The sequence below is a fragment of the Pagrus major genome, chromosome 24 (genome assembly GCF_040436345.1).
Source record: "Pagrus major chromosome 24, Pma_NU_1.0".
NCBI lineage: Eukaryota > Metazoa > Chordata > Actinopteri > Spariformes > Sparidae > Pagrus > Pagrus major.
The window spans coordinates 10,282,247-10,307,851 of NC_133238.1; the positions used below are offsets into that span (position 1 = coordinate 10,282,247).

The 25,605-nt window shown below is 40.0% G+C and overlaps 1 protein-coding gene across 1 annotated transcript in view; it reads left to right on the forward strand.

Annotated features, from left to right (window-relative positions):
- LOC140992058 (gamma-aminobutyric acid receptor subunit gamma-3-like) overlaps positions 1-25,605 on the forward strand; it is an 86,235-nt gene that overhangs the window by 20,171 nt on the left and 40,459 nt on the right. Inside the window, exons 2-3 of the mRNA XM_073462292.1 lie at positions 2,787-2,854; positions 25,384-25,478. Coding sequence (XP_073318393.1) covers positions 2,852-2,854; positions 25,384-25,478 — 98 coding nt within the window. The 5' untranslated portion in view covers positions 2,787-2,851. The remainder of the gene's footprint in view (positions 1-2,786; positions 2,855-25,383; positions 25,479-25,605) is intronic.

Here is a 25,605-nt window from a genome sequence, read left to right on the forward strand (position 1 = left end):
TGAGCATAATTTTGTGGGCTTTTCAGGGTTTTGTAATCTTGTGCCTAAATTGAGGCTGTGCTGATGTCTAACAAGGGCGAGGTAGCACCAACGCTTCGGTGTAACAATATGGATAACAGTGCACATGAAAGAGGAAGCAAGTCAAAGGATGATTTGACTTGACTAAAGTGCAGCAAGTGGATCTTTGACATACTGTAGTTTGTGTGTGTGCATACAAAACACCCTTGAGTTAGATTCTTTTTGGCGTTTTTCAAAAAGACACTGCACACCACTTGGCAGAACGTCCAGGCTGCAGATTCCAGACAGGTCGGACCCGCCGGTCACACTCCTACAGAAATAATACAAACCAACTAGAACACTATCTCGCAGGGGTAGACACACAAGAGCTCTCTCACATGCACTGTGCTTAACCTCAATTTATGTTGTAATCAAAACAGCTCAACCTGCATTTACACGATTGTCTGAAAGAGGCTCTGCAGTCGTTGTGTACAGGAGCACTCTAAAGGGAGGAAATTGTGTTTGTGTGTGAGACAGAATGTGTGTCTCGTCTTTGTGCTATCACAGAAGTGTAGCGCTGCACTTAGGCTACTGTGCCCCATGGTGTAAAGAGTGTGAGGGAGAAATGGTGCATGGGAAATATTTTCAAGCTTGTTTCAATGGGATCTAATGATTACACTGAAATGGATTAACCCTTGTTTGGCATTCAATAGTTTAAACCCATTTTAAACCCATTTTAAACCCATTTCTGCAAGCCTCTCTTTACTGACCTTTTCTGGACCCTAGATGATGAGAAGCATTGTCAGTGTCTTTTATCACAAGGTTTGTCTTTGGCTGCTGTAGCAAGATAGCAACTCAAAGTTTTCACCACCATCCCTTTGATGACCTTCTGACGATGAGCGCCCAGTCACTGATCTTTCTGTCCGAGCGTAGCATAATTATGAGCACACTTCTGCTCCTGAGGGCCTACTTTCCCTCTGACTAAGGCCCAATCCCAGTGTCCCCCCTAAATCCCTAAACCCTGAACCTTCATGGACTTAGTTGGTGCCACCTGGTAAGTGTTTAATAAGACAGGCTGCAGGGGCTTGAAATGGTAAAGAAGAGGCATGGGACAGCACTAAGTGACATTTCACTTTACCTTGTGGGTTTGGGACTTTATGTTTCCATTTTGAAATATATACAAATAAAAACAAAAGAACAGGAATACACATACACGCAAATAGTTGAAAATTTCAGGGAAATAAGCTCCATATTTTAGAAAAATCTTTGTGAATAACCCTAAAAAAGTTGCGTATGGGATAGTGAAATTAATCAGGTATTCAAAACTGCATTATCTGGATTATTATCGTTTTATAAAAGTTTAAGGCTTCCTCTGGCAACTTACTTCAGTCCCATTAATGGCCACTTTCTGTAAATCTGCAGAAATGCAGAAAGTGGCCATAAAGGGCTCATAATGTCTGTGAGAAGGCTCTCATGCATTTGATGGTTTGACAGTGGGACAGCACTAAGCCCTCAAAGACTTACAGGGAACGCGCCTCAAAGTCTGTGAGTGTGGACACTGGGATTGAGCCCAAGACTTGACAGCCAGGCATAAACCTTTGCGAGGCTGTACATTAGCACAGTGTTCCTTTTGAGCTACATGCTAATGTCTGCATTCTGATATGCTCAAAATCACAATGCTAGTATGCTAAAATTTGCTCATTTGTAGTAAACACAAATTATAGCTGAGACTGATGGGAAAGTCATTAGTTCAGAAAGAGCCGCTAGTCTCACGCATAGATGAAGAGAAAGCTACCGAGGTCTGGTATTCTCAACACCACGGGATGCTTTCATTTTCAAACTTGTAGTCTTCAACCCCACAACACTGACTTAAGTGACATCACTTGAGGCAATTTATCAGATTGTGTAAATCTTCCTCTGGAGCCAAAACAACTTTTTTCAGTATTACTTTGATGGTGTTCCACAAAAACTACCAATGTCGAGCTCGTGGTGGCGCTAGTGAAAAAAATCAGAAGATCATTAAAAGTCAGCGGCCAGTGTTTACAATTATCTTTAAGATCTTTCGGTCTGAACCAAAGTGTATCCACACAGACCGTCATAATGACAATACCACCCATGGAGCCATGTTGCTCGTGTGGCTAAAAATGATCACAAGTAATGTCGAAGGCCCCGCGTCATGTATAACACCACCTAACAGGTTTGAGTGTGTGTCTGTGTCTGTGTGTGGGTGTGTTACTTAGATTTAGATGCTGCAGTGAGAAAACTCTTTTTTTTTCTGTTCTACAGCAATGAAACAAACCAAATAAGACTGTCTTCGTTGCAGCATTTATGTCTGGTACTGTTCCACGTAGCTGCCGCTCCAATTTCTGCTTCCTAGAACCGACCCGAATGTTGTTGCCAAGATCCTACATACTGACTGGAAATGCTATTAATTGCCATGGTAACACAGTAACTGCTCCAGGAAGCACGGCGCAGCTTTTTCTAAATTTCAAAGGTAAATCTTTCCTCTCTGGATGGATGAATGGCTCTGCCTTCATCGAAAGAGGAAATAGACTGGTTTGAGTTGTCAAGGTGACACTGAATGATGATGAGCCTCGTTCTAAACTTGATTATTGATATGATTTTAGGCCACGGACACACGTGCAGGTTCAGTCACACACGACAGCAGGATGAAAACACTGACAAATGACAAATAAAACAGAATGATTGCATGTATAAATCTCACACGTGTCCCACCTACAATATGTGCAGCTATAATCACTCACTGTTCTTCCTTCTGGCTCTTGCAGTGAAACCAACTGTCATCGATGTGGGCATATATGTCAACAGCATCGGGCCTGTGTCATCCATCGATATGGTGAGTGAAAGCATTCGCTCTCTTTCTCTCTACTCCAGTGACACAAACACACACATTTGTCCATTGTCCGTCATAAGCATCATGGTACACGAACGCTGCCATTACTCACGCTGGTATTTGGAGGTCATGTGGGCCACGGCCGCTGTGTCTGTGCTAGGAAAAAGCCAGAAACGACAGGTGCCGATGCTTTGTTCACATCCTGTGGATCAGCTTGGATTAAGCAAATGAGTGAGTTTAAAAAACCCAGAAGAATGATGGAATCCTGCTATGAAAGCAATCGAGTTAGACAGCAGTGTCTCTGTGGAGGGAAGAAGACGTCCTCTCAGGCTCGGGCATAACAAAGAGTTATTTTCTTCCAGTGTTTCTGCTTTTTGGCTTTATTTAGCAACTGGATCTTTTGCACCAGCGTGGTAATTCCCAGAGCAAAGTTTGACTCGAAGGAAAAAATGATTCTGGAAAAACTCCAGGACATGGATCGATGCATATTTCATTATGGAAAGCCTGATCAGATGCCATAAAACATATAAAATGCTGAAACTGAAAGCTTGATGAGCTGTAATGAGCAAATAGCTTCTTTTCAGACAACCGAAGGCATAAGCAGGCTGTTGTTTGGCCTTGACTGAAGTGCGGCAGCCTAAATGGATGCAGCATTTCATTATGTATAATGCAAACATTCAGCTGCCGTCAATACACTCAAATGTGATATTAATTTTTCTGCTTGAAAATCCTCTCTCAAAACATGAGAAATGTATTACTTTGCAAATATTAAATGAGTGAGACGTGATAATGAAAGCATTTTATCTCTGAACTTACCACCAGATGTTGAGTTGTGACTGTTGCCTGGCAACATTAAATATATCCAGATTTGCAGGATAGTGCTGACAGTAAAAAAGGCTTAATTGCTTTTAACTTTAACTGGCTCAATCAGAATTAATTTAAAAGAATAATAAATTCATTTGCTGCATCGGATGTCATTACTGTAAATTATTAACAATGCACTGCTGTCTTTGGCATTTAATGTTATTATTACTGCTATTTGCCAGAAATTGATTTAAAGGTGCAATATGTAAGAATTGGGCACCTGTTGAATTCCTACAGCAAACAAATAGAGGGCAGCATACCATCAGAGTAACCTCCAACGGCTGCTGACTGTAGCTGCCTTTAGCTATCCAGGACAGGTCTGGACTAAGAGCGACGCTGTAACATAATGTCAAAACTGTTCTTTCTTCATCTTCATTTGATAATCATAGTTATTGATTTTTTTTTTTTTTATAGTTTTAAACTTAAATTTCTTACATATTGCACCTTTCATTTTCTTTAGGATGATGCAAGTTTGTATCTGCTGCAAACTAACAATGCTAGCCTGTTATCGTCATATTATTCAGATAAATGTTTAGCATAGAGGAATACATTTTAAATGAGTGCGGCATCACACAGCTGTCCCAAATTAACCCTATTAATTTTATGCCAGTATGCACTCATTTAGCAGAGGACATGTTGGGTTCAGCTGGGTAAATTCAATTTGGTATGCAGTTGTTTTTGTGCTCTGGACTCTGAGGAGCCAACAGGACATGCCCTTTGTGAAATACTGTAAACTGTATAGTCACTGTAGACGGTGTAATTGGTTGTATTTTCCTAATTTATCATTAATCTGTTTACCTGAGAGAGGGAGAGAGAGAAACGGAGGGGGGGCAGCAAGATAACCAAACTGTGACCTCTATTACATGTCTGTCTGAGTTTGTCCTTATCAAAATCCAGGTAAGGATAGAGGATGCTGTATGCTGTACAGCCCCTTGGAGTCAATTTGTGATATTGGGCTGTTTGAATGAAATGATGTGCCGTTTAACAATAAATTGAAGAATTGTGGACGTAGTTAAATGCAAGAGAAGAGCAACTCAACCTGTTTACCATAACGCTAAAAAATTAAAGAGGTGTCTCAATTAGTTGACTAGCTAATGTTAGCTTGTGTATGTGTGTGTGTGTGTATGCCATTGAGAATCTGCCTGGGTGCATCGTAGCAGTGTATTGATTTGGGCATTCTCTGAAAAAGCAAGTTGAATGGATTTGATAATGAAACACTGACACAGAGCTCTGAAAAGAGAATAATTACTGCTGCGACAGCGTCTGTGAGGACCACTGACCAGTCATGTAGCTCCAGTTTTAGCTGTCTACAATCTTAAGAATGTGTATTAAATGAGAAAACAGAATTTTGTCATACCTTAGTCATTACATACAATAGCCAAAAAGTCTAAAAGCAAGAGGAAAAAGCCAAATGTACACACTAATATGTTCCTAAAGATAATCTTGACAAAGACAAATTGTGTTTTATGGCTATTTTATTATTATTATTGTTAAGATGTTTCTTTTTATGTATCCACTCCATGAATGATGTGATCTACCCAATAAAAGGATACTATATAGCAAACTGGTCAGCCCCTGCATGGTGATTCAGCAAATAAATAGAAGTCTCTTGAGGCTTAATTCCTGCAGGATCATGCTCATTATATGGCTGCTTACAAAGAGACATCAATCGACCCTCCAGGTAAACCGATAAAATGCTTTTATTACAAACTAAAGCCACTGGCAAGCTTACATCGACGAGCAGGACTGCCTGCACCAGCGAGCAACAGCTTTCTGGCAGAAGTGATACGAGGAGAAACCAACAGAACAGCCCAGACGCCCATGGCTAGATGTAAAGTCTGAGCAGACCTAAGATTGCCTTTTACTGGCCAATCAGAACTGAGAGTTCAACAAAGCTGTGTAATACTTGTAATCAAGTGCCATAGAGTCACTATATTGTGGGCATTGAACTGCAGCTGTAATGAAAGGCTGCAATCAAAAACGCCCAGGTGGCAGACTGTAGAAGTGGGGCAGACGGAGCATCATCCTTCCACCAACAGCGCTCTTAATTGTTACAGCTAAGATTGTGACTCTAAAACCTGAGAGCCCTCTACAAAGTTTGAGTGGAGGCAGTTGATGAGTGACAGAGGAGGTAGGTGGATGTGAAGGTACGGTTTTTGTACCGGTGACGAAGCAATGTACGTGACATTCGAATATCGGACCCAAAGAAAGCATATACGTCGAGAATAGGCTTCCGAACACTGAGTCATGGGCCTCATGGGCTGGGGCTGAATTCGAATTTCTTCCTTCAGCAACTTAAAAGCCCTGAATCACATTTTCTCAACCATCCTCTGACTATAACTGATTGCATGCGACATTAGCACAACATTTCCTGCAAAGTTCAATACAGCTTTGGTGATTTCACTTCAGAAACCTCCGTATTTGAGTTTTTGGGTGTTTTCCTCTCGCGGGCTTGAATTGAGCAGGGCCCAGTTGGAAAAAAGGTGACATCACATACTTCTATGCACCTCTGAATCAAAGTCTGATTAAAGTTGGTGGGTAATTGTGACACATTTAAACCAGAGCGAACCACACCCACCCGATGAGGCAGACTTAACTTTTATAGTTGCTTTGAATTCTCTTCATTGCTATCAAGAAAAACCAGAAAAGTGGCAGGCGCACCAAGCTGAGGTACTCAGTCATGTTGGTGAGGAGGATGCTAAATTTACAAAATGATTTAGTTTGAAATGTTTCTACCGTAGTTTTAATACCCTTTTCTCTACCTTAGCAACAAGGAAGATCTTTCCCTGTTGCTAAGCCAGACATATTCCTGCTGCACTTGTGAAAACAAGGCTCAACAGAGGCATGTGCTACAACAACCGTAAAGTAGGTGTGGAAATAACTCAGAAAATGCAAATCCCTATGTCTAAACTCTTGGCAGAGTAGAGCTACTTCAGGATATATGTGTTTTATCACAGGAACTAGCGAATTATGTTTATTCTTGCATTTATTTTAAGTGAGAAAATCTTATAACTGTACATGCAGGTGTCCATCTTTACAAATCACCTGGACTCGTTGAAATTGTTTAATTAAGTACAATTTGAGAAGAAGAGAGTGCAGCTTCTACAGCATACAACAACTGCACACACACACACACAATCAGGAGTAATAGAGTTGTTGTGAATGAAAAACTCCTGCAGCCTGTAGTAGGTCAGTGAGGCATGGCCGGTTTCAGCTCGCTGTGGGAGCCCAAACTTTGTTTCAGTGGAGAACAGGATCCCGCTGTGACGTTCCAGTGATTTTCCTCCTGTGTAAGCGCTTATTGGTTTCACCCTGTCAGAGCCGATGGACGCTGGTCAGTGGGATGCGAATCCCCGGCCGCCCCGGGGGCTGACTGGACTGGAATTAGTGCAAAGACTTTTATTTCTCTCTCTGTCCGCCTGTGTTTCTTCCCCTTTTATCCATTTCCCTGTGGAAGTGTTACAGTGTCACAGAGAAAACAACTGATTTCTTCAGTGTGGCTCAGCTTGGCCTTGTTTCTTTAGTTTTTTTTCGAAAGCTCCACATTCACACTGTACTGCACGTTTCCTTTTGCTTGAGTGCAACCCATCATTTGGCCTGAGACCTCCATTTAGCCTGTTTGCTCCCTCTGAACTTCACGGGTGTGTATCCCCAAGTGTGTTAGTGTAGCTTCCACATGAAAAACCAGGTCAAATCCCAAGGGTCTTTAAGATGCATGATCCGTATTGATCTCACACACACACACACACACACACACACACACACACACACACACACAATGACTGTCTCAACAAAGTCAGCGACCAAACTCCAGGAAGCTTCTCATCTGCCTTTGAACAAAACACATTATCTTTCCTCATTTGCCACGACGGTAATGGGCACTGGCTGGGATGATGCAACGCCAAATGAAGCTGATAGTAATTTAGGACATACTGTGATGAATGGTTGAGTGATTAAACGGCATTAGCGGCATTAAAGTCAAGCGAAAGTGCGGGGCTTTTATAGCCGGTGCTGGGAGAGTCAGATAACGCAGCCGGTGAATTGACGGACAAAGATGGACGCACTCTGACATCGACACTCTGTTCTTGTCGTCTGCGCTCGAGCCAGTGAGTGGGTGGTGCCTTGAATTTGCCGCTTTACTATTGAGCCTGCCAGTGATCAACCAGGCGTAGAAATTATTAGGGCCACCTGTTCTGTCCATGAAATTTACCGATCACGTCAAACCAAGTGAAAGCCATGACTCAGTGACCATCGATATTAACCCACCTGAGGCACGTGAAAGATGTTCAAGACTTTAGACAAGACTGATATGGAAAAGATGGAAAAGGAAAAGCTTTCTGCTGACTGCCACAAATATAAAGCTGGTGAATGGAAACATGTTTTTCCCTAAATACTGTCAAATTTAAGAAGTTGAAACCCAAACTTAGAATCAGCCCTAAAGACAACTGGGTGTAATTTCTAGAGCTTCGACTAATAATTATTCTGAGTAATTACTCCATCACTTATTTGATTAATCATTCGCTTTGTCTATAATGTCAGAAAACAGTGAAAAATATCCACAACAGTTGCCCAAGGTGTCTGTGTTGCGAGCTGTTAGTTGAGGGAAACCAATGATATTCACAAAAGCTGTGTTTCCATCTAATTGTCTAATAGTCAAGTGAATTCGAAGCAAACAAAACAGAGGATGGCAGTATAGGCTACCTTAATCGGGGCTGAGTAGAAGAAGTAAAGGTTGTAAATTGTTATTGTACTATTGTTATGTGAACATTATGAGTGGGTTCATGGAGATAAACAGGCGTAACAGACATAATTAAAAGAGCACCATTCCATCTTCACACTAAGAAAATGGCATTTCTGTTTGTTTCATGTGTTAATGTGTTAGACGCCTCTTTGCTCCACACAGATCTGACGTTCTGATGGCAAATGAGCGTGAAAACAGGTCGATGGAGACGCACTTAATGGTGGCCACAGCCACGATGGTTTTGATGTTTTCCTTTTCAACCAAATTATATCTGTGATGCAACAGATGAGCTCTTTCTAACCTTTAGGGATCAATCAGGTAATATTCTCTTCTTATTGTCAACAAATGCCATGGCTACAGGATAAGTATTGTGTGTATAAACAGAGCCTGATATCTTATTCCTCTGTGACACAGAGCTCCATTGTGGTCAGATATAGCTTAAAAATATTGCAATATTAGGCCACATTTTTATAATAACCATCATAAATAAATGGTTTATAAAGCATTTCATTGTTTAACAGTGAAAGAACTATTTTCTGAAGTATAATTAACTATAAATTTACCATTCAGTAATGATGGTTATTATAATGTGTTACCCAATATTTTTTAAAGGCCATATCGCCCAGTTTTAGGCACAACAATGGCCATACTGTTCCTTCCTTATATGAACACACAAACAGTGTGTAACAGTAACAGTAAGTTATTTATGACTCAGTCCACCGTCCTCGTACTCACTAGAGCATCAAATGTGTATTAATACACAGATGGAAATAGTCCTCAACACATTCCCTATTTAGTCCTCCACATTTGCTAAAAACTACAATGCCCAGCTGAGAGTATTTTAAACAGGTGGAGTAATACTAACTAAGATAATAATTAATAAATAAATGAATATTAATTTTTTTTTTAACTGCTATATAACAGGATTGACAGAAGGTTGGTGGGGTTAATGACTTCACGTTGATGTGGATGTGTTAGTAAGGATGGCAGCCTGTTTACTGCTCTTCTATATAATTACAATGTCCTATGGGAGAGAATGATGTTTGAAAATGTTGCTCTGCATGTTGCCTATATTGGTAAAATAAAATTAGTGAAGTCTTGTCATAATTAAACTTAATGTTAAGGTTGATATGGCACACTGATTAAGAAGAAAAGGTAAAAATGGCACTTGTTGTTCTTTGTATCAGAGAAATTGTTGACAATAAACAATAATATATATTAACATCAGAGTTATCCTTCAAACAAGTGCAGAGATGTCCAAACACATCTGTAAAACCCACCAAAGCCTTAGTTTCCTTGTCATGTTGAGAAAAACATTACCTGTCTTACAAAATATGTTTGCTGTTGCAAGTTTTATTGCTATTTTGATATGAATGTAATTTTAGGAGACAGGGCTGTACTGGAATAGGCACATCTGCAGCATTAGCTTCCCTTGTTGCCTTCGGCCAGAGAGAAAATACTCCCTTTAAACATCAGCGTAGACTCCTCACTGCTCACATCTGACTGAAGTGTCAAAACAGATAATTTTCACCTATGTGGAACTGTCGGGCTGCTATTTGCGGTCGTGCGACAGTTGTGACACAGCTCAGATTTATTATCACATTCACAGTGAAAACGTACTATATCTGTTTTAAAGGAAATGATTTTACTGGAAATCGCTCAAGGCCTGATTGGTCATCATCTGATTTAGATCCCATGTCGATTGCTCCGTTCAGACGTTCACTCCAGCAGCAAATTAATTAATGATGTAAAGATGTGCTGTGACCCTCTTCTCGGAGGTGAAATGCCTGACTATTAATGCCACAGTTCATTTAGTACATAGAGAGGCGGCTTTGGAAAGTAGCAGACAGTATGCGTGGACACACACAAGTATAAAAGCTCATCTAAATGCAAGGGGACAACCACTGTAATTGTGCATAATATAGTGTCATGTTGTGCAGTGGGTTTGCTGGATAGGTTCTTTTCAATACAGTGTTTGAATTGTAAATGAGTGTAATGGAGGTCAATGAGAGAATTTTAATTTCAAAACAACTCAAAGTCACCAGGAACATTTTGTGCACGTACATGGCAGTTCATGTACTTGGATATGATTCAGTATAATGCCATTACAAACCATGATGTATGCTCAGCCTCACACATATAGATCAGAATCTTTTTGGGTGAAGAAGTAAATAAAAGTATTGATCTTGTGCCACAGGCCCATGTTTAATTTGTTCTGTGATCTGACACCAACACAAGCATCACAGGTTTCAGATCAAAATCTATCGATGGAAAGTCGGGTGAAGTTTCGTAGTCCACAAAACATTTCTGGAGCTTCACAGCAAAACAGCGTAGGGACATTCTCCTAAACAACTGAAGTAGCTGGGGACTTGTTTTAAAATGTGAGAAAACAACAACAAGACAAAGTTAACGAGGAGCAGTCGCTTGTCAGAGCTAACGCTAGCCTGTCTGCCCTGGCTGGCTTGACTTTTAGCTCATCCTTCCTCTCAAAAGGCTTTTCCATGTGTTTTTGTCACAGTAGCTATGTACCCTCTTCTGGTAAAGACAACAAAACAGCGGTCAACAAAAGGAAATTATCAAGCCTTATTTTCAATAAAATGTGTATTCTTCTTTGTAAATCTTGTAGCTTTCAAGATCTTCCACACAAGTTTACGCTGATAGTACCCATACTTTATTTCTGGATCTGTCAAAAGCGTCTTTCTTTTGTCTCTCGCCACACATGTCAGTCTGAAGTTGTCTCTGGAGAGTGGAAAGGGATTGATACATCCACTACAGACAGCCATCTACATTAGTCCAGACAAATGTGTTTACATGAATAATCTTTGAAGAGATGTCAACCCCAGCCAAGAGAAATAATGCTCTCGCTTGACAGATGCAATATTACAAAGCGTCTGTGTGTGCATGTACAGTGTGTGTGTGTGCGTTTGTATGTGTTTGTGCGTCTGTGTGTGTGTTTCTCTCCGTACACTAAGTCCGAGATAAAGAAGCAGTCTGCAGACTCTGTCTCTGTGCATTCGTGTGAACGTGAACAGCTTTCCTTTGTGCTTTTTACTGTTTGGGCTGATAAATCCGCTGAAGTACAAGTTCTGTGTGAGTGAGTCCAGACATTTCTTTCTGCTTCTTTCCCCTCCTCTTTGATCACGTCTGCTTATTGAGATCCTTTATTTATATATTTTCAGTTCTGCTTTTCTTTTCGTGCTGTTTATTGAGGCTCGGCTGCTGTAGACATCCAGCACACTTCATTGTCATTTATTGTTTTTCACTCGATTCCGGTTAGAAATCAAGGTCGTCCTCTGCAACGACGAGCTCACCAGATTAGCCGACACTTGACTGGCAGACAGAGTGACGACGAACACATTTATTATTCTGTAATTAAAAGAAAAAGAGAGACAAAAAGAGGGACAGTGACTCAGAGATGGAGAGGACGGATTATTATTCTCATTGGTGCGCCATCAATCTCGCGCAGTCCTCGGTCTCCTTGGCACAGAGATCCTCCATCTATTAGTCAGCACACACATTTCAAAGATGTTATCACTGACCCAAAACATGAGGCAGGTCATGTCAATACAGCACGGCCGTCCTTTCAATTTGCTGTACTCGAGTGCTGTCAATTCATGTTGTTTGGAGTTTTTTCCAAACCTTGAGAGGGAGCAATCAACTCTGTAATTATTTGGAGGGTCTGTATTGTGGCTATTGTGGTGGATTGGATCAACAGCAGCACGGGAACTGGCTGTTTTTAATCCGTTTTCGTAATGCTGCAAAATGTAGCCTTTTTTTCTCTCAGTAATCACAAGATGTGGTCTTTTTTTAGGCCATGCTAGCAGTATATTTCCATAGATGGCAAAGTCAGTCTGTTGGTCCACAGCTACTGAAATTTGTTTACAGGACGAATGGATGTATCCCCAACTACTTTGGTGATCTCCTGACCTTTCCTTTGGTGCCACCATGACCTAGATTTTTGTGATTTTAAGGAGGCCCTTTAAGATCTTGACTCGAAAATTAAAATTTTATCGAAATTAGCTTTCAATTTCGATAATCAAATTCATAGGCACTATCAGCAATACACTTCAAAGATGACAAAGCTATCTTACCCACCAGTAGGCTCTTTATCAGAGATCCTTTATCGATTCAAAAGACGGTTTACTGGTGGGGGAAGAACTGGACTGAGGTGAGCTGAAAGCACTGCCAGAGATTTTGTATTGATTTGTTTGGAAAGAGGTTTACTCAGGTCGCATTTTAGAAACCAAACTTTGTAAGAAACTGATTTTATCATTTTATTTCTAAGGAAGGTATTATTTTTTATATTATTTGAAATTGTCAGACCTTAACCAGCAAAAAAGCCACCAGGGTCAAGGCAAGCTGCTGCTGAAAAATGCCCTCATCTTTTTGAAATAATTTTGAAAATTGAAAACGAAAATGTCAGTTGTTATGGCAATAATCGAGAATCAAATCATGACCTTAGAATCAAAAGCCATGTCCATCTCAGGATGAATGCTACATGCTTACATGCTACACTAAAGTGGTGAACAAGGAAAAACATTACGCCTTGTCTTTGCAGCAGCGGCGCCAACAAAATTCCAGAGTGTTTGTAATTTAATAATTACAGTCCTGCAAATTGAAGCTTGTTTGCTCGCACTAATTTGAAAATACAATAAAAAAGTGTATATTTAATCTTACAAAGGTTGTTTCTTTGTTGTGGTTTGAATGAACAAGGGACTGACAGGTGAAATTCACATCCTGGCCTGAAAAAAAAGAATCCTGTTGTCGACCTGTTAAAGCTGAAGTGTATCAAAGTGCAAAGTAATGTGATTATAAAAACACTTTGATCTTTTCTTTTTTGACCCGAGAACAAAGCAGCTGTTTATTAATTTATTTCATCATGTTCCTATCTTAAGTTTCATCTCTTCACTTCCTCTAAATGGAGACGCTCCTTGAATCTAATTTTGACGGACAGGTTGATTTCCTGGCATCTCAATCAGCAGTGATGGGATCCTCTATATCCTGCAGCTCCACTTATGTTATTGAGGTTGATAAAACAGGTGTGCTTTTGCATAAAAGCCTCCTTAATTCTGCTTTGAAGTAAATTTCATACGCTCTCAATGCATGCAAACGGTAATACATTCGAAGATCTGGCTTCCTCTGTGCACCTTGGGTGTAAACATGAACAGGTAGAAGGAACAAAATCAGAACATGGTGAGCTGGACTCTCGAATCAGGGACTCAAGGGGATGTTTACTTGTTTTATTCATCCACTATAGTTTGGCCTGTCAACAAACCGACTGAACTTGTACATGCACTTAAACCTCGACAGAATGAATGAAAGCGTGCACCCTCGGTACAACAGCAACAGGGGAAGGACTCACTGAATAATTGAGTCCACAGAGATTGAAGGACACCCTGAACTTCCACTCTGAAAAGACACATGAAGCTATTTTTTGCGGCTATTTTAACTTAAAAGGTACACAAACAAAAATACAAGGACTCACTGTCACCGAGACATCTATCTGTCCGTCTGTCTGTCTATCTATGATTGTGAATACACACACATGCCCACATACATGATGCAGGGAACATGCATCAAAGGCTCTGACCCTTTTAAGAAGAGGCTCTTCTTAAAGAGGCTTGAAAGGGAACATTGTGTTTCCCTCCCTCTGCTCGTCCTTTCATTTCAATTCAATATTCTTCGCTTCATTTTTGCTTTATGGACCGTCGATAATGGCTGAAACTCTCTTATGAATTACTTTGCAATGTCTGTAGAATCAGTTTGATTCCAGGGTGCAGATATATATATTTTTTTATATCACTGCTATTTGATTTGACCTTCAGTTATTTTTTATGATTTTCATTTAAGGAACTGTCACATTTCCAGTAGTAATATAAGCAGTGACATAACCACACTGGAATTTCTAACTTCAACACAAATATTTGAATAACTTTGATACCACAGGGATAAATTGGCACAGCTTTGGGGGCATACAATTTCAGATTTTTAATATAAGATAAATAAACAAGGCTTGTGTAGTGTGTGTTAATAACAACAGCATCTAAGTTTATTTACATCTGGAGGAGGTGGGACTACAGAGGCACTGCAGCGGGGCATCGACTTGCTTTTCGGAGAGGAGGGCGAAAAAACACAGCCAGTATTGGAGTATCAATACTGCAAAAAATGAGTATTGATATTTATCGATTTTTCGAACACTAATTCAGATATTTGCATGCTCACCTCTCTCATTAGCATCCTTTTTGGCATGGCAGGCAGCAAAGAACAACCACTTATATACCAACTAACTGCACAGCACCAATGCAGACAAAGTTAGGGACTGACTCGTGAACATAGTAGAGCCTTTAACAGCAGAGGAGACCAAAAATGGAGCTAACGGGAGTGAGTATTGGGCTAACATTCATAAGTTGGCCAGAAAGGTGACTCCAAATTAATGTTAAAGCTGCTATGTGTCTGCTGGATGTGTAAAAATAGCAACTGTTAGCTAACAAGTTTGTTATATCCGCTTTAAAGAGATTTTTGTAGATGCATCCGTCTCTTCGAGCTCACTGACACCTGGAATACATACAAGAACAAATGTTGCTCTAAGAGTGTGGATATAGTGGCCTGTTACATAACTCCATATCTAAAAAAAAAATAGAAAACCTTGCATGAAGGAGCAAAAAATCAAATTACCATTTGTAGGGTAGGTGTATTCAAATTCACAGCCAAAGGATTTTAGTAGAGCTTGTTACAAAAATAGTTGAATTGAACATTATGAGGCCGAGGTCTGACTATGTACGATCAATGCATAAACGGCTTCAGAAGCTTATAACTTCACTCTAATTCAATAGCAGATCCATGCCGAGTGAGAAACATCACTTCAAGAAGGGATGGCTCTGAGCAAGCTAAACAAAGCACAAACAGTTTTTTTGATCAATCTGCCTCAAGATCCTTTTAACGTCACTGAGAGTGGAAAAATCCATTCAGGACACACAACACATCTCGAGGTGGGTAAGATGTTGGTGTATTTCTCAGATGGTACTCCACACTCTCAACAACTATAATATGATGCACTTGGAGCTCACTGCGAGTGTCCTTCAATTATCTGCTCGCAATCGTAACTCTTAGAAGAGTTAGAAGATTTTGGCATCTTCGAGTTTAAATATACGTTTTGTACACTAGGTTAACCAGAAAAGACGACGGCTGCCATACTGTCTCCATTCAGTGTTGACTGGATTTCTCAGTGTAGGTGACAACAGCGTGAGCAGTGGTAAACCTGCCATTTGTAGGATTCCCTGGAAAAGTCCTGTGTAGCAGAAGATTTTGTGCTTTCTCCAGATGTCAAACATCGCTTTAAAGTGCCTTTTAATGTGGCCTTAGTGCGTGGGCGCGCAGGTGAAAGTGCGTGTGTGAGCCAGTCTGTGGGGTTTTTTTTGTGGCTTTTCCATGCTTGACCTTCAATGATGTGACTCACGTAGGTGCTGGGAGAGAGAGGCTGAAAGAAACATAAGAAAAGGTTATCTGATTGCAGTGGAGAAGGTCGCCTCTTGCAGCAAGACAGCATAAGGACGGCCTCATGAGTTAATTCAGAAAAATGAAATGGTATTCACTATGCTTAATCACATTCTCCCAGCTGGATGTGAAACCTGTGTCCTGGCAACGGGGTAATAAAATTAATAACGATTTTTTTTTTCCCCATTACATAACTGTCATATGTGACCTTTTTTAAAACAGGTGACACCTGTTGGAAGTAGAGGGCACTCAGCAGTGTAACAAGACGAGCAACACTGGTGAAGGTTGGCCCCCGTCTATCTTGTGCTTGTAAAATATACCCTTGAGATATAAAATGAATATCTCCTTATCCTGTTTGATAGTTTTTTGTAAAATCATAGTGTCTGATTGTGGAAACGCATGAACTAAAGTCTAATCTCAAATAAATGTTCTTCAGATCATGATAGACATTATTCACATATGTTTAAGTTGAGCCCTTTTCAGACGTGGAGTACTTCACATTCCTGTCTTCATCTATCTGTATAAGTTGGGACTTCGTAATTGTTTTAAAGCTGAGAGCTCAGGACGTTGATTTTATCCATACAGTTGGAAGGGAAATTGAAAATATAAAGAGAATTATATAAATGTTAATAAAGAGTCAGATTATTATTATGTTAGTTTAAGGGCTTGTCAGCCTCTTTCGCGCTGGTTTTACCACAAGGGGATTGTGTTTAAATACTGATCTGGTTCAAGAAGAATCTCTTCAGCAACTTAAAATAGCTTCTTATACGTATGTATGAGAGATGATTGAGATAAGTTTAATTACACTGACACTGGAAGGCACAGCAAGATGCCCAGTGCTCTCTATCTATCTGCATGTTAAACTTGTGCTGCTGCAGCCTGTATGTTAACCTGATGGTGTTAAACTCAGATTTGGCATGTGTCGCTTAATTTAGAGCCTGTGGAGCAGCTCAAGGGCCGAGATAATATGTTGGCAGATAACGTTTCTGCAAACCACTGATACATTCACATTTGTACACATTTGTGTCATAGGCTACATACTATATTAAGATTTCTATAAAAAGTTTCATGTCACATTTACATTACTGCATTTCAACATCAACAATCAACAACTATTTGTGTTGACAAAAATCTGACATTTTTAACTGGAAGTAGGGATCTCTTTAGCCATTTGTTGTCACATGATTAACATGAAACGGCCTCAGTTTGGTTAGGTTTAGGCAAAGATCATAGCTTGAGTTAAATTCGTACAGAAACTTAAGTTAAGTTATGTACCTGATGTAATGTAAGTATGTTATGTAATTAAAAATCACTCAACGTTGACTTTTGGTTTCACACAACTGCCTGCTGAGTGAAATTCTGGGTGTGTTTGAACCATCCATCCACCCCAACCTCCTATATGCAGCCTTTGTTGCTCTTCATACTGCGTCACCTGACTTCCTCCCATGTTCCCCATATAATTAATTTGACCACCAGAGGACGCTGTCTTACAAGAAGCTGAAATATGGGTTGTAAAAAATAGAGAGCAGTTTAGCATTTATGTAGTCAGGTGGTGGAACGATGTATAGCTTCCTGTCACAGACCAGCAATCCTAACCTAACCCAACAGTTTTAGGGTGTTTTCCGGAAAAAAAATAAATAAATAAAGGTTTTGCAGAATCATCCAGTGTCGAGTATGGAAGTTTTTGTCTGCTGATACACTTTTGGACTAGGTGTATGCTTGAGGATCCTTCCCAATAAAACCCAAGAGGAGTGAGCCACGAAAGCAATAAAACCCTCCAGGGCTGAACAGAACAGAACAGAACAGATGAAGATGCACAATATGCAACAAGGCAAGAGACGCCATCGCCGTATATGGGAATATGTAAGAGGAACAGGTGGAGCTGGGTGCTGGAGGTAGATATCAATCATCAACGCCAGGATAGAGCATGTGGCAGGTGGAACAAAGCACAAAGCAGCTGCAGTGTTATATAAGCATGACACCGCCTTACTGTCTCCATTAAATCTGATTGGTGACTTGACTGAATATGATTTTTGAGAGTCAGCCGATATTGATTAGCTGACAAGGCACTAACGACAAGATTTTGTTTGCGCTTCCCTCGACAGCACATTCTTCTTTCCTCGTGAACCTTTGGATAGCGGTTACGGCCACTCATCACTTTCCTCGCTTTCCCCTTATTAGATTCCAGATACTGTTTCCTCTCTGATCTAATTCCTCTTCTTTTGCCTTCTCCTCCTCCGCTTGTTTTTCACTCAGAATCAATGTATACAGAAATTTAGTGTTTGAAGTGAAACTCGGCATCTAAATGAATTATGAGCGGAATGCTTTTGATGGACTTTTCCTAAAGCCGAGAAAAAAAGATCACCTGTTCAAAGACACTGAAAGAAAACTTGAGGTATCAAAACATGTTTAAGGGCATGCTGCTTGTTTGAGATAAACCAAAAACGGTGTGCCTCAAAGTAAAGGACTTCTACTACCTCTGCTACTGCTTCTGATAGTAGTATTATCACCGTGTTAGATGTATTATTCAAGGGTGTATAGGTTCGGTTTAGATACTGCATTTCATAAAAATCATATCACACTAACCCTTTTCTTTTCTTTTGATTTACGAACTACTAAGACTTCACTGTTTAATGTAAAGATATAATATGTTTTACTGCATTAAAGTGTCTTACATGATCCAGCATCTGTGTTGTAATGATTAAACCCAGAGAAATCCTAATTTTTTTCAAGGTATCGGTGCATTTCATTCAGTCTCCTGTCGCTTTAACATCTGAGAGCGAGTCAGAGAGCGAGGAAGAATAACTCGAATAATACAATGCATTAACATTTCTGCCTGAGTCACATCAGATACATTTTCCACAGCAGTGATGGTTGTTTAACAATGAAGATAACAGCTCCCATGATCCCACGCTACTTACAGTATATATACATTACTATTATACCAATTAATCAATAAAAGATGTATAAATAATAGTTATAGCTGTCGAAGTTGCACTTCTGCTGAGCTCATGTTATATTTCATTAAGGCTGAAAATTGATATTAAGGCTGCATAAGTTACAGATTACAGAATAACTGCACTGAACTTACACTTTAGGTCTCTGTCTTATTTTCACCAACAAGAATAAAGTTGGTTTGCAGTTTTTTAAAATGTTTCAGCATTTAAAACATGTTGGGTAACACCTGAAATATAAATATAAAATCAACTGATGAAATCCTTTTAAATTGGCAAATCTTTGAGTCAAATGTCAAAAGCTTCAAATTCACCATTTAATTATCTCGCAGACTCACAGCAGTGCAGCCAATGATAAGTACAGTCTGAGCGTTAAGGGATCAATAATTGAGGTATTTGAGGCTTTTTTTTTAGCTCTTCATCAGAACAGTTTGTACCCAAATCATTGATCATTTAAATAGGGCGATTCACCTGGTTTCAAAAAGAGGTCTGATTCTATGTAGGCGTATGAGAAAATGACCTTACTTCTCACTTGATTATTACCTTGGTAAAAAATCTCATAATTATTTTATGGTCTCAATCTCTATTATCAAGTCTTCTACAGCATGATGTTCATTTTGTAAATTATGGAGTGAATAGACTTGGGAGCAGGGTATGCTTTCGGAAGGTGCTACCTTGTGACTGACAAGTCGCTACCACAGTGTGTCCTTGGGTTCTCAGTCAGATTCAATCAGTACCTTCCCTGGCTTCACCCTCTTGTCCAAGTACGGTCACTTCCACCTCCAAAAAACCACGATGGCAACATCCATAATGCCAAACTTGAGGCTGCAAAACCCAAATATATGTCAATGCTACACCTACTAGTCGGCCTTTTCCTTCTTTCGTTACTCCTGCAGCACTTTTGGCAGATAAATGGACAGTACTGCTGTCTCTACTATGCTGAGTACTGCTTTATCAGTGCAGACATGAGTAAATCATTTGTCTTGGAGTAAGACAAAGAAACACACAGGTGTCGATTGTACCCCGAGCCAGATGCTCAGTGAAGCACAGCTGACAGTTTGCGTCGTTTTTCATTTGATATTGCTTCCTTTCTCCCAAACAGACTTCAAGTAAACAGGCATCTATGCAAATCATTTCATTTTCTCTTTCAAAGGTCTTTCATTTGATTCTTTGGGACGAACAAGACAAAAGCCTGTTTATGAAATTAGCTCCACGCACACACACAAAAGCAATCTTTGAAAATGCCAGTCATATCCGTAGGTAGCGCACAGTTTTGTTTATTACACATGCGACAGAAGTTCATCGCCACCCCAAAGCGTTGGCTGAATGGTCGTGTTTACCGTTACTTCGGCCCGTCACACACAAAGTGCATCACTGTGAGGCTGCCTCCGGGACAGAGCGACAGCGATGCATTCTGGGTGAATGTGTTTATTTGGGCACAGGGGGTAGCGGCGGCTTGGATGTGACGGTTCTGAGAAAATAACTGCATATTTAAATATCGTTCATGATGATTAAGTACTACAAGAAGCAGCACAGAAATGGACACATGACTCAGAGAAATCAAACACTCCCCATGTTTATCTTTTTCCTTCCTCTTCAGGGATTGAAAATGTAGTCCAGCGACCAATTTCCCAAGGTCTGGAAGATATAAATATTTCACTTATAAATATTTATACCAACTATGCAGCATCAGTTTTGCCTGAAGAAATGCATTAGTCAGTGATCCTTGCTTAAGTTTTGAGATTCCCTTCACTGCAAAATATAATATAATAAAGTGTATTTTTGAGCTCACTGTATTCTATTTGATCAGCAGTGAAGTAGAGTCCAGTCTATTAGGAGTGAGTTGTAATGGTGAAATATCCAAGACAGGCTGAACTGACATTTTTGGTTAGTTGAGTAAGAAAACCAGCAAACCGAAGAGAGCATGTCACCCCCCACTACAAGAAAAAGTGCTACTATCTGCAAAATGTATTTAAGGTATCCAAAGTAAAAGTACTCGGGACAAAAACATCGACGGAGTGACCAATAACAGCTGTCAAGAGATTGCTTACTTTTGAAGTAACAGATAGCCGGAGAATTTAAAATGGAGGAACCTATCATAGCTTGTTCACTGTGTTAAGAGGAATTATTAGACTGATGGTACCGAGAACATCTTTTTTATAAACTGTGTTAACTTATTGTCCCATTAGCATTCCAGCTAACAAGTTTGCTAACTTACAGTCACAGTAACTTACTCGCATATAGCAACTAGTTAGTACTGAGAATTGTCTTCTGTCTTCAATAAAACTGTTAAATGAAATGATGTGCAACAAATTGTCGGGTGTGAGTAAACTGCACCATAGAGAGAAAACAGAAAGAGGCTCTAGGAGCTTGTTTGACTGTGTCTAGCATGTCAGTTGTTGACTGGGGTGCCCACAGTTTTTCCCTTTGAAGGCCAAAACTGAAACTTAATGGCGGGCCATAGGCCAACACAAATTATACTGTATTGTTCAGAAGCAAAATGCCACTAGGATCCCAAATCCCCTGAACTAATGACTATGTAAAATAATGAATAGTTGGGGATCATAAATATTTAAAGAGCATTTTTACACCACAAAAAAACGAAACTTACAACGGGCCAACTTTGACCTAAAAGGGAAATAAAAAAAGCATTTCTTTAAATATCATAGTTAATCAAGGACCTAACTGGAACTACTTTTTACTTAAATGTTTGGCCAGACTTAAAAAATGATAAGCCAAGATGGCTTATGCATTATTGCCTATTCTTTGTTATAGGGGAGCCTTGTGTCAAAACCTTTTCGCTCAATACAGCCATGTTACTGTTGGAATTCTTTGTATTTATGGATAATTCTATGTTTTGTTTATAAAATATTAATAAGCAAAGTAACAGGAAACACGCGTCAAATATATGTGGACGAAGAAAACGACTCTAATGTATAGAATGCAAACATGACTGTCTCGTACAACACTTGAGTATATAGTTACATTCACACTCTGACATACATGCGTGCCTTATTAAAATAGCTTTCTGCTTTTTCTTCCATTGTTATTTGTTCACGACTGGACTCCTCTTCAGGTAATAAACTGCAGATTCAGCTGTAAACAAGGGGTGACTCATGTTAATCATCGATAGTTCTGCAGGAAACTTCTTCACTCAGGCAAGAGCAACATTTCTGACTCAGCGAGTTTAAAGATTTCAAGATGTTGTCTTAACACAGAGTTATAAAGACACTATATCTGCCCTCTTGGGAGACATGTTTTGGTGCATGGATGTGGAAAATGTGGCTGAGCGACGTCTGTAATTGGTCCTCCTCCGTGCAAAAACGATGAGGCTGGATAAGGAGAACTCTATTTGTTCTGACGCCGTTCGAGTCAGGCTAATTAATTTTGGTCGGACATGCTTCACTGTCAACATCCTTCAGCTTTAATAATGGATTTCATATTATCAGATTCTGATTGGTATTTGCTTTTCCAAACACAGCACGGCCACATTTGTTGATTTTCACCAACCAGTAAATTTGCTGATATCCGGTGTGCTGAAGAAAAATGACATCTTACATTTAATATGGCAAAATATATTGTAAGTGAACACACTTTTTTTTTTTGCATGTGAAATGATGTTATTTTGCATGTTTTTCACTCTAAACATGGAGAATTTCCTTCTGCACTTCCACTTTTAACATGATAATGAATCAGATTCACAACACACACAAGACATGATACATTTTTGATCATGTGAGGGTTGCCTTGCACTTCCTGTACCTTATCCCCCGCTGTGAGAAACTTAGTCAGGGACAGGAGGGAAATAGTTTATCACATTGTGAATATTTTAAGACCTAAAATAAAATATTTATACCCTAAATAGTGAACTTGCAACTCCCAGTCTCTGACTTTCTGTGCTGGATTTTTCCCAGCTGAGAATATACAATACAAGTCGTCCGTGATTATCTCACCTACAGGTCTTCATTGTTTTTTGTCAGTGGCCATGAGTAATGGACTCCCTCCTTAACACCCTCGTTTTCTGACTTTGAAATGGATCCCCAGGGGAATAATGCGAGCCTCCGTAGTTAATTTCAGTCAGATATCTCCCGACACTCGGCTTCATTGTTTTGCATAATTCCCATGAATAATGGACCTGCTTCAGTGCCTTGTCTTGTAGGTGTAGTCCCCAAAAGGGCCCAGTGGAAGCAGAAAATCCCATTTGGGCATTGTGGTGAGAGTTCATCTGCGGCAGGCGTAACGTGTAACACTTTGCGGTCTGAATTATGGGCGCGTCACTGTCTGCGTGTGTCTCCCTATCATTATTCTCCAAAGGTCAGCCAGGCCGACGGTAACAATGGGGATTCTGGTGACAGATGTATTAGGAAGGTCACGTCTCGTCTGTCTGTTTACGGAAAAGGTCAGAAAAGTCACGAAGTGAGTGAAACTGTGTATGAAGTAGTGATTTTGTGCATGTGTACTTCACTTACTCTACTTTAAACATGTATACACTGCGATTGAAAGGCACAGGATGCCAAAATCTGTGATGTATCTTCTGTTGGGTCACCTTACAAACTTTATCTCAAAACAAATATGAGAAAAGTTATAAAAGAAACTCTGTCCTCTGGAGAAAATTCTCCTAACTTTGCACAAACCCACATCAAGATCACCCCGAGACCGTCTCACAGAAAAGTCCCTGGAATATTTTTCTTTTCCTACATTTCATATCAACAAAGGAGTTGTGAATATCTTCCAAAGAGATCTCACAGTCTGACCTTATCATTGAAGTATCAGTGGGCATTCATTAGATTCTAAAGAGGACTTCCAACAGAGGCTCTGACCTTCTGCCAGCCACGTTGGAGGTCCTCAGCTTCTAAGAAAAGTGAAGGTGTGATTACCTTGTCATGTTTCTCTACTGTATGACTCAAGAGTATTATAATGTATCTTTATTTTCAAATAATATATAATGTAGAGCATTGATATTTGGTGTGTAGGTGATGACCTTATCAGTCTCCACTCCCTGTCCTCTCTTCAGTGTGGGGAGTGACAGTCAGTAGTGAATCTAGGCTTGGATTTGTCATTTATCATCTTCACTCCTCACTCTGTCACTCCCCTCAAGGAAGTGAGGACAGGGGGTGGGAAGTTACAATGACAACTACACCTCACAGGGGAACATAGACTCAGAGCCTATTGGTGGATGCTGGGGTGGATGTGGGGCTTATAAAACCAGCAGCATCTCTTTATTAAAACGTCCCCCACTGCATTAATACCTACAGTATCTTAAGAGAAAGAAAAACACGGACACCCAGAGCTACTTATAATACAGCTTGACTTTTGAGTTATGGCCAAACTAACCCAACCAACAAAGTTGACCAAAAAGAGGGTCCCACCCCCGTTACAGGATGTGTATTCTCCAGCTTTTGGAGATGGTTCCAACTCTGTTTTCATACATCTTCAGTAGGCATTATTAGGGCACGGCTACAGTCAAGTCTTTTAGGTTCAACCACAACCACAATACTGACATGTTAATCACAAAAGTCTCATCTTTGTGATACAGCAACAGCAGTGTGCTATTTGGAGTGCTCTCTGAGATCTGGGTGATTGAAGACAGCTGTGTAGCTGGCTGTCAGCACAACCCACACCTATGCAATTCAAGAGAAATGCTACTAATTAAAGGCTCAAAGATAGTAAAGATCAATGAGTGACAGTCTTTTTCAGCTATATTTTGCCAGGTTATTTTTAGCCATTATTTGGAAGTTCTCCAGAGGAACGTGCAGGCTCTAGTCGTCGTGGTCGATTTAACATTTGGGCCACAACTTCTCTGAGATGGGTGGTTAATAACTTGCTACTCAACTGCCGTGTAACTAGAAAAACCTCCAGGCAAACAAAGCTCCCTCTCCACAGCATTTGAGTGTTTTTCTTTTCAGATATTGCTCTATTCACCATCTACCCTGGCCGGTGAATGAGGAAAATGTACTCAGCTTTGACACTGTAGTGAATTAAAGTATATTCAAATATACTTTTTCAAGGATTCAATGTCTGTACAATGAAAAAGAGGAAATAATGATAATATTTCATCGTCTAACTAGAGAAATACTAAGACTTATCTTACCTTTTGAAGAAGGAAATTATGATTCAACTTTCTTTTATCAGAAATGCTAAAACTTCCCACAATTAGAAGGTGGGTCATTGCTGAGGTGACATAAAAAAAAAAAAAGCGCTGAAGTACACACATTTGGAGATGGTGTATGTTAATTTCCATATCAAACGCACAATGCGTATTTTAGTGTTTCCAGTGAGCGTTGCGCTGCTTCAGTGTTTTCTTTGATGTGGACACATTTGTGTTCAAACAAACACATTATCAGCTCCTCCAGAAGGACCAGACAGAGGCTGTTCGGCTCACAAACACACTCCATCCAGCATATCTCTTTCTGTCTCTCTGCTGCTTTAAAAAAACAGGGTGTCAGATCAGTATATTGACTCTACTTTTCTCTCTCCAGGAGTACCAGATCGATATTATCTTCGCCCAGACCTGGGTGGACACCCGTCTGCGGTATAACAGCAGCAGCAGCATGCCGACTCTAACCCTCAACAGGTATACTGGATTTACTGAGGATGTACTGCAATTATACAGACCGCGGTAGCGTTGATACCCATACATTGATAATTACAGAATGTTATATTTAACCATGTTTTTTTAATGAACTGTAACTCCAACATCC